Source organism: Parus major, chromosome 1A (assembly GCF_001522545.3).
Source record: "Parus major isolate Abel chromosome 1A, Parus_major1.1, whole genome shotgun sequence".
NCBI lineage: Eukaryota > Metazoa > Chordata > Aves > Passeriformes > Paridae > Parus > Parus major.
Genome location: NC_031773.1, coordinates 26988169 through 27004516, shown reverse-complemented (window position 1 = coordinate 27004516; position 16348 = coordinate 26988169). Strand labels below are relative to the sequence as shown.

The 16348-nt window shown below is 36.6% G+C and overlaps 1 protein-coding gene across 1 annotated transcript in view; it reads right to left on the bottom strand.

Annotated features, from left to right (window-relative positions):
• Positions 1 to 16348, bottom strand: part of CNTN1 (contactin 1) — a 207860-nt gene that overhangs the window by 71671 nt on the left and 119841 nt on the right. Inside the window, exon 3 of the mRNA XM_015629012.2 lies at positions 3911 to 4040. Coding sequence (XP_015484498.1) covers positions 3911 to 4019 — 109 coding nt within the window. The 5' untranslated portion in view covers positions 4020 to 4040. The remainder of the gene's footprint in view (positions 1 to 3910; positions 4041 to 16348) is intronic.

Genomic DNA, 16348 nt, shown 5'->3' with positions numbered 1-16348 from the left:
CTCATAGATATTGTCTGGCTTCTCACTATCAAATCCCAAAGCAAAAAGTAGAACAGTTTTATGAGAAATAAATCATCAGAGGGACATTTTTCACTATGGATTCCTTTCAAAGCCAAATGTAATCTACTATTCATTAAGCACAATAAAATACAGGGTCTTTGCAGCTTTTGATTAGTCTTTTGCAAGAACAAAACAAGCTGTAGCTGAAAAACAGCCTTAATTCTTTGGGTGATAGGTTATTATCCCAAGTGAAGATACACTTTAGTTCAATGATTTATATGGAAAGTAGTGGATAACAGAAAAGTTTGAAATTCAGACCTAGCAACAGGACAGGAATCAAATGGGGAGTCAAAGGCAACTTGGAAGAGCACTGGAGAAATGTCAGGGGGAAGTGAAGAAGAGTCAAATATTATCAGTAATAGGCATCAAATAACTTTTTTGGCAGTGGACTGACAATCACTGACATGTTCCCTGAGGAGTGATTTGCTGCTCTCATTTGCCTTGCACTACTCAAAGCTCACTCTGAAAAGCAACCCTTGTAACAACTGTCTGTTCTATCAGTAAGCTGAAGACCAAATTATTTATGGCTTTTTCACCGGTTTATATCTGCAAGACTACATTTCAAGCACTAGTTTACCTGGAAAACAAATACTGCTCCTGTCTCATTGCAGAAGATGATCTCTGCCTATACCTCTGATGCACTGATTCATAAAATCTTTGCTTCCCTCCAGTTAAGTGCACATTCACCGCTGATGAGAAATGGACAGTCAATACAACAGTTCTCAATTTCTGCCTTTGACTACCACAAAATAGAACTGGCTAAAAAAATTAAGGTGCAAACTCCAAAGTAAACTTTAAATTTCTTAAAAAATTGTGTTTCACTTTGGGAAATTTTTTTAGAATTTCCTGCAGTGAGAAGAAGAACAATTTGAAAACAAATAAAACCCTTCAACTTATAGAGTCTCAGAATACCTGTCATCACTTCAGGCCCAATTCTGAACATCTCAAGTCAGTGCAGCTTCAGCTTGCCAGCCCTCTGTTTCCCAAATCCTTCTAGCTGTTAAATCTGAAAGCTCTTAACACTCAGTCAAATACATGAATTCTGAACACTTTCAGGTTTTTTGGCTGATATCTTTGAAATTGGGGACACCCATAGGGTAAGGCATCTCAAAACACAATGTATCTGCAAGCTATCAGTTTCCAGGGTCCAGAGCAGTTAATATCATAGTTAGTCTGTTTAGGGAGCACAGACCACAAAACTACACTACAGAGTCCCAGATGAGTTTGCCGAAGGCAATTTACAGATTAGAACCACCTAGAATTGTGGATCCAGCACCACAGAAGGCAAGAGGAGAAAAATATACTTCCAGAGAAAGTGTGTTTTGTTAAAAGGTGCTAAAACAACTTCTTAAATACTCTGCTTTCAACATCTGCTTCCAGTTAACTGGTCTCTTCACTGAGACACTGGAATGTGGTCTGTCTTTCTATTTAAATGAGAACTCATGATCTTTACTCAAAAACTGTCCCCAGTTTACATATTCTCCCTTACTGTTGACACTGCTAGAATTCCCCTTGATATCATGTGTGAAAGAACACCTCCTAGAACTTAACTTGAACACTCTACTTGTGCTCCTTCCTTCTCTTCAGTATCTTTCACTTTTTAACCACACAGAACACTTCCAAGCAACCCGTTACATTTCATCTTGGTTACTGCAGATACATATTTTCTGGATACAATGGCGTTTTCACTGCCAAGAAATATATTCAAAAGGAAAATTTGCTAAGACTAACTGCCAGCAGCTCTCACACCCATTTGAAATGAGAAAGTCTCCAGCAAGATTCAAGTGCTGAGGCTGAGTAAAGACAGCAGCACCAGATTTATATAACCTAGATGGGTGCCATAAACCCTAGATGATAGAAGCTGATTTTTTCTCCACTCAAAAGGTTATTTAATGATTTATGCAAAATAGAGCAAGTCCAGGAGCAGAGAGTGTGTGCACAACTCAGCCTTGCAGTAATGCACTGGCTGTAACAAACACACTCTGATTATATAAAACTAGGAATCTTCCACATTGGAGGGCGGTGCCATACCTTTAGAGATGGTCACAAGTCTTAACTTTGGCTTTTGATGTAAAATGCAAGCAAGTATTTATTCCATACCATGAGATAAGATCAGAAAATCCTTTGAACGGTAACAGCACTATTAGAACCTGCCCTGGATTCACAATCCTTCACACCAATGGCTCCTATCTTGTGGAATCTAAGAGTGCCAAGAGCAGTCCAGTGAGAGATCAAACAAGCCTTGCTATGACAGTGTGTGTACTCAGGCTGCATGCAGTGTCATGATAGCCCCCTTTGTTCTTCTATGTCACTTTGTTGTGACCCTCATGGCACTCAAACTTCCAATCCAATTCTCAGGCACTTGCCAGCAGCTATATTCTGGTGCCAAGGTTTTTTTGGCTAATGGGCACAACAGTGACGTGCAGAATACACAATAACGTTAATAATTTGATCCTGCCTCTCAAGAAATTACCTGAACATTTTTTCACCATGATTGACTCAGCTCTTTTATCAACCAGTATCCAGCACTTGTTTGTCTACTGCAGGTTTTGTTTGATGTCAACAGGTCCAGAGGAAAATCATGTGTATAACATTACTGATAGCACTTCACAGTCTTTTTCATTATTATTTTTTTATTCTTTCAGGAAAAGACCAGTATTGAATTAAAATGATGAGTTTAAAGTTTTAATTTTGGTGCTATCAGCAAGCCTCATATCTTAACAGAGAAAAAAACCTTTTGAAATACACAGCAAATATATTGTGAAGGTATTGATTTTTATTAGTCATCAGTAAATCCTCCATCCAACTCAGACATGGAGTATAGAAGAGCATTCAAAACTACAGAATAAAATAATGTTTCTGCTAAACCAGAAATCATCTCTGTGAGCTTTGGACTAATTTCTTAAAAGCAATGAGCTTATGTCACAATATAAATCAGATTTTTTGACTCAGTAAAAAGGAATGCAGTCTCATGGTAGTGAATTGAGGCAATGCCTGAAATGATATCCCAGATCAAGCAAGTCTGTGACCTTCAAAGTAGGGAAAGATCTAAAGCCTACCTTGAAGTGAACCAAAACATTAGTACACAATGTTGGCACTTTTCAAATATTAGTCAATATTTTGTGCATGCTCTGTTTATGTTAGCCTAAAATTCATGCCAGCAAGTAAAACCCAGCATTCATTTAAATTGGCATGGAAATCTGAAACAAGCTTTACAAATCTCAAAGTTGTTAGGAACAGTTGGAATTTTGCCTTTTCACAGACCTCCCTCTATCTCTCAAAACAGAACTAGTATTTCAATTGCAAACATTTCTCAAAATGCAGATGCTACAAATACGACTCCAGAATGTTTTATTATCTATGCCCCACCTCTGCTTATGAAAAATGTTGTAATTTTTAATAATAAACTGAAGTCAGAATATAGTACATTATATAGTACATATAGTACATTATAGTACATATTACTGTATTATAAAAACTACCACTACACTGGGCTTCTGAAAAATTAAAAGATGGTGTCAATAATATAGAATTTTGTTTTTCATTATTCTAAACATGTTGATTATCTGTGAACAACAAGCAATTTATATACTTTTTACAATTTAGAGAAAGATTTAATTCTGTATATCAAATTAGAGAATGCCAAATTTAAAGTCCATATCTGTCTTTTCCCAAACTTTTTACTATGACAGGCAGTCTAATAAATATGCTTCCTGACAGTTTAATTGTTCACATTAAGTAATTTGGTGTACCTGCACAAATAAAATAAAGCCATACAAACATTCTAATTGTCCTTGAAACACATAAAACAACAGTTACTTTAATGAATTAACACAGGAGATCATCTTACCTGCCAGGGAGTAGACAAAACAAGGTGTAATAAGATGATAGATGAAAAACCAAATGGATATCTTCTGTTCTGCCATTATCTCAAAAGGAATTGTGCATTGCAATACCATCACTCAGAGAACTAAAAATGCCTGTTATAGAGAAAGAAGAGAGAGTGAATAATTCTGACATAAGGTTTTATCTCATATCACATTTGGCCTGGCAGATTATGTGACTAACCTGAATACTTTAGAGTTAATATATGAGAGAATCTTTTGAATAATAATTGTATCATCAGAATTTCTGGATTAAATCAATTATCTCTATTATTCAGAAAGCTCTCTGTTTCAGAGTACTGAGATTTTCTGGTGATAGTATAATAGGGTAAATATTGAAACTGAACATCCTTTTTTACACTTCTGGATTCTATCCTCCATCTCAGTAAATACTACATTTCAATTCATGACTTCAAAGTCTGTAAAAAGACCACAGTGAAACTGAAGTTCATGCATCTCTTTCAGATTCATTTTGTCTAGTATATCATTATTTTATACTTTTACTATGCAATAAATGGTCCTCCACAAAGGTGGTTTTATTTTTTATGAGTTTCCTTTAAAATACTGAATATAATCATTATTGCAACATTGTTTTCAAAGGTTTCTCTCTTCCATAGGGAGAAACTCTGCCTGTATATATACTAAAGCCAAACTAAAAAAGTATGCAGCTTCTTTTGAATAATCTAAGATTTTCTAAATTATTTTTCAGACACTTCTGTAAGATCTGTTACTACATTCAATCAGAATATTTTGCAAGTTTTTCTTTCTTGCTGGGGACTACTATCTATTTCTTTAGGGAAAAGGCTCATCATGTTTACAGTGTGCAATTCTCTAGGCTTTTTTGATGGATTTTTTGTCATGAATATATACACCCTTTACATCCATCACACCTTGTTCTTACTTCTTGATTGGATCTGCTCTAGCACTCGTTAAGAACTTCACACAAAGCAAGGCTCACAGTTTACTAGTGACAGAATATTGTATCTCAGGCACATGCTGATATCATCCACTCTCCTCAGTATATTCATTTTGTTACTATTTCATAATAAAATATGCTTATACATACTTAAACACCTTTCAGTAATACACATCCCAGGACACGGTGCATGCTAAAAAAGACTTGTAGATTTGGGACATTGTTTAGTGATAGATTTGAGCAGTTCTGGGTTAGCAGCTGGACTCAATGATCTCAAGAGATCTTTTCCAACCTAAAAGATTTTATGATTTTAATATTGCACCCTCACTTTTTGCAAGGCGTAATCTCAACGCTCCTGCTTTCCAGGCCCCCATGCCAGGAGTTGATGACTCTGACAGAGATGTCCACATTTTACCATATTTTTACTAAATTGTTCATTTCTAAAATCCAGATATCTTAGGTCTTGTTTTGAAACTGCCCTGTTTCCCACCTCCAACACCAAGAAAGGAGCAATTTGAAATTACAAAGCACAAGTACAAATACACTTGACTTCCTAAGTATGGTTGGGATAAATCCTGCCCATATTACAGTGAGCTTCTCATCTGAGCTGCTGCCAGACATGCCTGCTGTAGTGGCTTGGCCATCTGGGCCTTTTACTTGTCCCCTCTTTCTCAGAATAATGCTAAGATGTTCATTTGAACATGCCTCAACAGTGAACTTCCTTAGAACAGAGTTTCAGGAGTGTTTTGATCAACTCTAAATGCAGGAAAATTTCAAGAAATATCACAAAAACATCTTCCAGCTCAGAAATTACAGGAGCATGTCACATTTTTTCCTTTTTTTTTTAGCAGAATAAATCCTTAATAAAATGTTAAAAGCTACATGACCCTACAATTATGGCTGTTATATGAAAACTGAGCTCAGCAAAACAGACAAGAGTTAAACAGTGATTCCTCAGAACTGAGATTTATTTAGAAATATTCTCTAGAAAAAGGCTCTTACATTGGCAACACATATGCTTAGTGTAGCTGGATCCAAGGAGAAAAATTTACTAAATGTCTTTACCTTCCCACTTCTGTTGGCACTAAAGTTTCTTGAGAGTCTGTCACACAAATGATATCCACAACTATTTCAGGCATTGGCCTTGACCGACGTATGAACTGCTGTGTCTGTATGATTCATCCAGAAGACAGTGGTGGGTTAGACCAAGAAATGACTTTGTATACTTTTATAGCAGCCATGCCCTGACTATGACATCCTTGTGATAAAACACTGCCTTCCCTGAAACATTTGTTTCCAAATGACATGAGTAAATTGCATAGTTATGCTGAAATAATTAAATAGCAAAGAAAGAGGAACCCTTTAGGGAACAACGGTAATTACACAGCAGCTCATGGTGATAATAACTGTGTTCAAGTGTATTGATAGAGGAGACTGTTAAGAGCACTGTGTTCTCTGAATTATAGTCATAGATGGAAGATCCCTCCTCCCTCTCTTCATCAGAATTTAGGTTCAATTTTGGGAATATACAACGTTCTCTAGTTCTCAAAAAATCCTTTTTTGATGGCTCAGAAAAGAAAAAAAAATTGGTTTGAACAATGGCTTCAATTGCAGTAAATAAAAATTGTGTCAGTAAATGCTATAAATACTTCATTTTATTCAGAGACAAAAATATCTACCCTGCCAGGATTTAAATCCTTTCCCTACTCTCACTTGTTTCGGCTGAGTGGGTTCTGTATATATAGCACAGCCATCCCTCCTGATTCATCCCAGCTTGTGGGTGAGAAGCTGTTTCACATCGCTCTGCTGAATTTTGGCAGAAATGGCTGCTACAAGATGAGACAGCACGCAGGTTATCACTGTGTGTGTGAGGTGCTAGAGCTGTGCATGCTGTTCCCACCCAGCTGCCCAAGGAGGTGTCCAGCACATCTGAGCTAGCAGCACTGGTGCTGCAGGCAGCACCGTGGGCTGCAGTGCTCAGGCAGCATGATCTACTTCTGCTTTACAGCTCTCAACTTTTTTTTCTTTGCAGAGTGAGAAGGACATTGCTGCCTAATTAAAAATCATTCCTGAACAAATGATCAGCAGAGTCACTCTTCTCTGAAAAAGCTGACTACATACCTAGACATACTTCCTTCAGTCTGCACAGTACACAATCTTTCTTCTTCCAAACAAAGCATCAAAATTTTAGCAAAAAAGTAAGCCATTTGAAAAATATGTAATAAAATGAGCAGGCATTTAACTGCAACCATGTCATATTTAAATACTAACTAATGCTCATTAACACACTTAAGTCCCTTTGGTCTATTCAGTTTCCCAAGAGCCACTCACCACTACGGAGCCCTTGCTAGATTAAAAAAAAAAACAGGTTCTGGTGAGCTGTCTGGAGTGCAATCCTCCCAGAGGAGGTGGAAAAAAGTGGGGCATTGGCAGCTGAATGGTAAGCACGTTCAATTTTGAACACAGGGACCTGTCAGAGTGTTTCTGGAAGCTTGCAGTGTCTCGTGATGCTTCATTAGCATGAGAGGTGTTCCCGGACACAAGGCAAAACCTGTCTCTCTATATCCAGTTGTAAGGATTCTTTTCCCAATTTCTCAAAATGCAAATTAGGGAAATGTCTACATTTTCTGCCATATCCTGTGTAGCTTTCTTCAGATCTTCAGTGCACTGTGATATTTTTTAAAGAGAAAAAGACACCTATTTTACAGCTATGGAAGTAGACAGTGTTTTCCATCACTTCCCTGCTAAATCCAAGCATGCAGATGACATCATCATTTTGCAAGGACATAAAGCATTTATAGGGTAGACACAAAAAGAAATTACAAACAGCAGGTAATTGAAGTAATATGAATAAAGATTTTCAAGATCAAAGGCAGTAAAAATAAGGTACATAATCTACCAGATTTGAAATTAAGAAGGGATAGGGATAGACAAGGGACAGCAGAGCAACAGTAGAGGATGTTGAAGGGGTGAAGAGACAAGGTAAAGATCTCAACACTACAGAGGGAAGAGATGTCATGTGAGACATGTAAGTGATCTGTGGGAAGATGGGAGCAATAAACCAACCCAAAAGGGGCAGTAGAGGGAAAGCGAAGATATAGGTAGATAAAGATGTACGAGAATTACCAGATGCTTCTGTCAGTAAATCTCAACATTTACCATGGAAGAGCCTTCCTGAACCTTGCCTGGTAAGGCTTTCAGTGTGGGAACACTGTGATTACTGTATCAGCCCCTGACTTCCACTCCAGGCTCCAGTCAGGAGCTCCAAGTGCTGAAGGAGAAGTGAGGGGGCAGAAGAAAGTGTTTAGGAGCTCTGGCATGGTACACTTAGCTAGAAGAGGTAAACTGAGATGCCTGCTATGATCCGCATTTCCTGGTATTATGATAATTACAGACATTCAAGTTCTAGAATTGATAGAGATTCTGTCCAGATTAAACTGCAAATAGATACAACAATCTAGTGGAAATATGTGGTTTTTTACCCTTTTTCAAAAAATGAATATATATAATTGCAATAATTCACTTGCAAATTAACACAGTGGCAAGTTATAATCAAAGTCTTTTAGGAGTCAGACAATACTTCAGCCTAAATCAGTGTTTTGTATTTGTTTTTACTTCAGACTCTTTCAGTGATTTTTGTAAGCATGCAATTGCTCCTCATCTTTATTTTCTTAACAGAGTTGCATTTTCTTCTATGATAAGTAACTCCTCACAAATCTTAGTAGTTGCTCAGTGTGTAGACATACCACAAAGCATTTTAATTTTAAAAAAACCTATTATGTGCACTGCATATTATTTATTTTAGTGCTTTTTGTCCTTTTCTGCTATTTTGTCCTTTGCAAATTAATTTTGTGATCAATGAATGAGTTCTGACAACCTACATGATATTAAAAAGGACACTGAATCTTGTTTATAAGTCTGGCTTCTCAATCATCACCCACACACAATCCAATTTACTTCTGAAGCCAATAATTTAGCCACTAGAATTTATAGCTTTCTCTATTACTGGAAAAGTGATGACAGTCAAGATCCTTGCTATTGCACAGATTTGTTTCATTCCAGTGGTCTGGGATTGCTGTAAGCAAAGTTCCAAGCTAACCCTGCTCTTACAGCATTGCTGCATCTGCAGAAGATTTTAGGTGTTAGCTAGCTCTCACTTAGGAGTCCAAAAGTGACTTTAGTTCCCTTCATAAAGTCTTGTAGAGATACTTCACTTCCTTATGATTTCTATAATTATAATCTTTGTTTTTGACAGATTTATTCAAGTGGAAATGGAATCTTAAATCCACCACTCACAATACTGCCCACTGGCCCAAACAGTCCATCACTAACAGTCATGCTTCTAATATTTTCCACTTCATCCTAAACAAAGAATATAGCTACACTCTCCCTTTCACATGAATGAAATCCAGATAAAAAGCACATCAGTTTGATAGCCCATAAGTAAGATACTCTTCTTGAACAGAATTTACAATTTCAAGGACAATATGCAATGACATAACAACAAAGCACAAAGTTGGAGCAACTTGCAGTCTAATCCTTCCCTTCCAACAACTCAGGGATTTTTAACTGCTTACAGGTGTGCTAAGTGACCAATAATAAAACAAAACAAAACAAAACAAAACAACCAAGAATCAGTTTATTAATATATTTTAACAGGCTAAATCAGCAAGTGATTCTATCACTTGCTTGAGTTGGATAACTCAGCCAGATCTGTGATTTTGCTTAATAAACACTGATTAGGAAATACAAAGAATCAGTGTCTTGGAGGTAATCTGGAATTAAATGTGAACAAAGATGACATGGAAGACAAGAAGGGATTCTTCAACTGCATCAATAACTAAAGGAAAACAAAGGATAAAATGTGGGTCCATTAATAATTGTAGTGGGAACACTGGTTACAAGAGGATGCTCAAAAAGAGTTGGTGGACACCCTAACAAGGTTGCTTGAAATCATCTTTGAAAGGTTGTGGTGATCAGAAATGGCCCCTAAGGACTGGAAGAAAGCAAAGCCACCCCGGTCTTCAAAAAAGTCAGCCTCACCTCAGTCCTTGGAAAGCTGATGTAGTGCCTCATTCTGGAGGCCATCTCTATCCACATAGATGACAAGAAGACAATTAGGAGTAGGCAACAAAGATTCTGGGAAGGAAAATCATGTTTGACCAATCTTATTGCCTTCTACAATAAAACAACTGCCTGGATGAATGAGGGGAGAGCAGTGGGTATTTTCTAGCTCGACTTCATCAAGGTTTGCAACACTGTCTTGCACAACATCCTCACAGGAAAACTCTGGAAGTGCAGGCTGGATCAGCGGACAGCGAGGTGGATTGAGAACTGGCTGAACAGCAGATCCCATAGTGTCACAATAAGTAGCACAGGGTTTAGTTAGACTCCTGTCACTAGTGTCCCCCAAGGTTCAGTACTGGGCCCAGTATGGTTTAATGTATTCATCAATGACTTGCATAAAGATGCATCCTCAGTCTGTTCACTGACAACACAAACCTGACAGGGGGGCTGATACCCCAGAGTGCTGTGAGCCCTTCAGAAGGGTCTCAGCAGGTTGGAGAGAAGGACAGAGAAGAATTGTCTGAAATTCAATGAAGGCAAATGCAGGCTCCTGCACTTGAGAAAGAATGCACAAACACAAGCTGTATCATCATTCCCATTTTCATTATTTTTGTTTTGTCTCTTTCTCACAGTTCACACAACTAATAATAAGTCTTATGTCGACATGATTTCTGAGCCTGAGAGAGTTTCAGCCTATCAGGGACTCATCTGTTTCCCAGGGAAAAAGTTCCTGGGAACAGTTTTCTCTCAAGGACTGTTTTATTGTAAATAGATTATATTTCTCAAAACAATACTGAACAGATGTTCTTGGTGTGTTCTTTCTTATCCCACCAATGGGATGAGAGAGGTGTTCTTCCCTTTACCAATCAGGGTGACCTGGTTGGAGAAGGATATAAGGGTTAAGAAAACACCACAATAAAGGCTTTTGCCTCATGATGAAGCAGCTGGTCTGTGTCCGATTATCTGGGGAATCCTCAATACATCGTGTCCTTCAGCGAAAGTCTTATTTTTGTTATTTGCATCCACCAATTCATCATGAACCAACACTAATTCTCTTCCCTACAAGGGCCTTAGAGCAGCCACACATCTGTCTCAGCCTGCAGTTAACCAACACCTACGTAATGAAGGGTCATCTGGTAATACTGTTATAAACACATATTTTCAGGAACATTAGGCATCTTCTAATCTGTGGTAAGTTCAACAACTCATCTTTACTATTAATCATTAATACAGTTTAGTTACTTTTCTTAAGTCAGCTGCAGAAACATCATTTTGAAATACTTTCAGATGATGCTTAGTGGTACTTATGCACTGTCTTTAATTATCACATCAGCAATTAAGGGTCAGACAGACAGTCCCTATTCACACTATTTGATTTATCAGCAACTGGTTGCTCTTCTAAGGTAATAAATATGAAAAAGGTCACTTAGAACTGTCATAACACACAGCCATTACTCACTTTTCCGAAAGCTTGCTGTAAGGCATTTGCTGCTTAAAGACTGCCTGGTAAAATATTTCAGCAACAAAAATTAATAAACCTCCTTTCAAGTCCTGAGCATCCCACAGAACAGTGTATTACTCTGCTCCCATATGTATGAGTACCTTCCACTTGTGTCTTCAAGACTAAGCATTTGAAATTTGACTCCCGGGTAACCAAACATACCCAAGTCTCTAAAGTCAGCACAAAAAAACATCAGCCATGAATACAAATAAATATCTATTACTAAAACTGGGTATTCCTTCATGGTAACACAGATTTTTAGATTACTTTGGCCAATAACTTTAAGGGACAATACACATTAATTCTCCAGAAAAATTAAGTGTATAATTGCTGTTATTTTTTTGAGCCTTAAATTTTGTTAAAGTTTATAAAAGAAAAAAACATATTAATGAGAATATCCTATTGAAATTAAATCTTAAAGAGATTTCTAAGAAAAAACAGATTTTTCATGCTTCAGAAAAATGAAATGAAGACTGTATAAAAATATCATGCTCTTGGAATTTTCATTAAATTTTCACATTTTCTTGAACTTAGAAATACCTTGTTATTCATCAGTAAATTGAGATACTGGAATGAATCATGTATATACAATAAGTTCACAGCAGATGTATTCATATACATAAAAATGTAACAGTTTATCCATATAATCTGTAACTCAGGATACGCTATAAAATACTTCTTATTATACAGCCAAAGACAAGCTCAGTGGGAGATTTCATCTTCAAAATGCATGTTTCCTAGCAACTCTCTTGACATCAGAGTAGCATTTTTTAAATTTACATCAATCACTTGGAACTGTTGAGAATACTTAAAAACATCTCTTTCATCCTATGAATAAACAGTTTGAATCAGACTAGCAGCTGCAAAAAGGAGAAAAAAGGAGAATCAATTCAATGTTTACTAAAACTTGCTGGTGGATTTTGGAACAATACATTATTTGTGCCTTTTTGGTTTTAAGCTTACACATTTCAGAACAGATGTTGGTGAGATCCATTGGTGTTTTTTTATAGGTTTTATCTGCCATGACCGTCTCAAAGCTCCTCTGTGTTTTAAAGACTACTTTTCAAGGATACATACTCATGAGGTAGGCTTAGCTGTACTCTGAAGATTTTAGCAGACAAGTAATGGTTTCATTCTATTGATTTCATGACCTACAACTAAAGCATTTTTTTGTAGTCTTCAGATTTCTGGGGGGAAAGCTTAGTTTTGAAAGCTCAGTTTCTTGCCTCCTAATTGTCAGTTGATACTTTTCATACGTGAGTTATCTACCAATGCCAGTAGAGTCTTAGAGGCACACAGGAGGTACAGAAATCTCTCTTAACACTTAGTCAACAAGGAGGGATACAGGGATATGCATCATCAGAACAGCCTTTGGAAATCCCTGTGCCAAAACCACTACACCTGACATAAGAAATCATATTTTCCCAAAGCTGTTCAGAATCTTGATCTCATGATTGCACTTAGATTAAATCAAGGAAGGTCAAGGAATAAAATAGATGGGAAAATGGACAGACAATGGGACAAAAGGGTCTAGTTGTGACTCCTCTGGGTGGCAGGTCTCTATTCTGTGTGCATGTGTGTGAACAGACAAACAGGCGCCCACCACTGGGACGGGACCATGAGCCCAGGTCCCTACGGTGACAGCAGCAGAAGACAACAAAATGTGTCAGAGGACTGAGTGGTGGCAGCTGGACAAGGGACCACAGGCTGCAATACTTTGTAATTCTTGATTTCCAACTTCTGGATAAAAAAATAGAATTTTTTTTTTTTTTTTTTTTCAATTATTTAGGTTTATTTGGGGGTTATATGTGACCAAAACTGTTCAGAAAGTAAGGTTGGTCATTCAAACTGTACTGTTAAGCATTCACACAATATTAATATTCTGACTTTTCTTTGTCTGGTACCACAATTGAAGGGCAAGAAACCCATTACCTAAGAACAAGAAAAGCATATAATCACCAGCAGACATTGTTCTACCCAGTAAAGGCAAAGTAATCAGCATATATTCTAATATCTCTGATGATATGCTGGTGGATCTACAAATTAGAAACATCCACACTTAATGTCTTTCAAGGAAACAATTTATAGAGGCTTTAATCCATTAACTTTTACACATACTTCCTATAATGCCTGCCCATGTCCTTCTTTCTTGACCTTTTCCCCAAAGTGCCCAACTTTTCTTAATTGATCTAATTTAAATGGAGAGGCATGTAAGATACTTTTCACATTCAATTTGTTTGTAAAAAAAATTGATAAAACTATCCCCAGATGTACAGCTGAAATGGCAAGAGAACAGACAAAGTGTTACTCACAGTAAGCAATACCAAGAATTAAATAGCATCATTACGTTCATTGGAATCTCTGTGCTTTCATACTGACAGAGGTATGAGAACACAGTTCAGCATGTGTAAGAATATATTAAAAGGCTATGTGAAGGATGATGCTATTAGCAGCTACCCAGAATTGCTGTATATCACATTCTGTGGTCTGCTAATTCATCTGTCAAATGAATCATTATAGCAACATAAATTTAACCATTTAGTATTTCCAGTTCTCAAAATATTACAATAAATCATCTTTTAAATGTACAATGTACAATGTTTGTTCTGTAGCATTCTCTGGGGTATTTGCCTTCATTTGGTAAAAAAAAATAAATTACAATTTCCATTACAGTACCAATATGAAAAAAATCTTCCAGTGGAAAAAATTACTACAAAATATTTGATATACACAATAAAACTCACCTTTTTCTTCTTGTAAGAGACTAGCTACAGAGTACCTCTATGTCACAGCACAGATAGCTTCTGTGCTGATGGTATAACAGAAAAATCCTTTTGTAAGACACTGAAATTTCATAATAAGTCAGTATTATATATCTTATGGATAGATCTATATCTTAGATATACCATCTTACATTACTATTTGCTTTGGTAATTTATTTTAATGCTATAATCTCACTTTCCTTTTATAGCAAACACAGAAATGCAAGGGCAATTTTGAAGAGCTAACATTTCAGTATTTATGATCCAAAGCATGATCTCAAGTCCCAACTTCTGCAGATCATTCTTTGTACTCCTCAGCAGAAACATGACAACAACAGGAGCAATCCTTTGTCAGTATGGCGTATTGGCACTGAAGGATTTAAGTAGAAGCACAGGGGAACAAAGGAAATAACACAATTGTTTAAGACCCCAGGACAAAGGTTAGGGTCTCCATGGGAATAAAGTGTTATCAGATTGTCATGAAAAGATGAGGTTCAGAATACATGCAGCAAACATTGACGCATGAGACCCCCTTAACAGATCATGTACCGAAGAATTGGGAAATAATGTACATTAATATACCCTTTTCTTGTACATGACAATTGAATAAAAGCTAGACTTTTCCTGGTTTACATGGGCAAACTCTCCTTTGTCTGTGACTACTATAACATGGTCAAGAACAGATTTTTTTTATACAGACAAAAATAAAAATTCTCTTCATGTCTGCTCTCATCTTTGATATCTGAGATTACAGGTGAAATTATTTAAGACACCCTGCTATATTCTTCAGTAAATTGTGTGACTTCATATTGTCTACATGTCTTATCAGAAGAAAAGCAATTAGATTGAGAAGAAAAAATAAGGAGAATTTAATTCCTTTGCTTACCATCAACCTTCCTCTGTCTTGATGTATACAGTTTGAAGGAAACAGTCACTTGTGGACAAGTTTACTATTCACAAACTATTACAGCGCTGTGTCAATAACATATAATGTGTCAGATAATTTCATTAAGAGCTCCTGTTAACACCACTATTTTATGCTTCATGGCATATCTAAAGATTATTTCGTCTAACGTTTCCTTAGTATTTTTTTTTAAAAAATGTTTGTGCTTGGCAATTTGAATTTATCTTGAAAAGAATGTGAACATAGAATGAACACCAAATGCATCTGAATCAAATACAGTGAGAAATGGTCAGATGAGGGTCGTAAGTGACTAATATCAGGAGCCCTTGGACCCCATTATGTTTTAAAATAAATGTGACTCATCCAGTGTCTCATACATTTTATTGCAACCATTTATCTAAAATAAAATGCAAACACATAATAATAAATTAAAATAAATTCTGAGGAGGGTTATCTGAAAGTGATTATCTGCTGTTGTGAAAAAAGTTTAATGAATTTGACTCAAGTCCGTATGTATTTTGAAGATATTTTGAATACTTTTGTATTTAAAACAATATATACCTTGAAGATGGTTCTACACAGTTGTTTTGTGTTTGAATATCCAACCTTTTGTTATTTATTTTGCACATTTAATTTTTCATTTCCTATGTTGAATCTCTTCCTAATTCCCAACAGACACAGGTTAGATCTTACAGTAACACTCAGGTGGAAGAAGTCTGACAGCCCTTGTTAACAACTCTTATAGAAGGCATTGTGAAAGTTTCCTTCAATTCAAGAAGAGACTTTAAAGTGTATCTTTCTGAGGCTATGTTTCAGGGTCACTTTGACACAGCAAACTTTCTTTCTCATGTCTTCCCTTTCAGACCTGTACTGATATTTGTGCTGCCAGGCAGGCACACAACTATAAGGTACAAGCAAAGCTCTGAAGTCTTGGGTCTTTCCCATGTAATAGTGCCAAAGGAAAGACATGGAAAAAGAAATTACATTTCAGAGGAGGTTTTTGACCTGTTCAGCTTGGTAATACTTGTCATTTGGAAGTAAATGTAAATTCACTCATGGTATAATTGCAAATGAAAAAAAGTCTGTTTTTTAAAAAAACACAATTATCAGTAAGTACAAAGCAGCCAGTGTTCTTCCATGCTTAGAAAATCAAGGCATTCAGTGCAAAAAGGAATAAATGATGGAGGTCATAAACCAGAGTGGGAGCTCTCTGGACAGCAGCAACTCTGAAAAACATTTAAGGGATACAGTGGA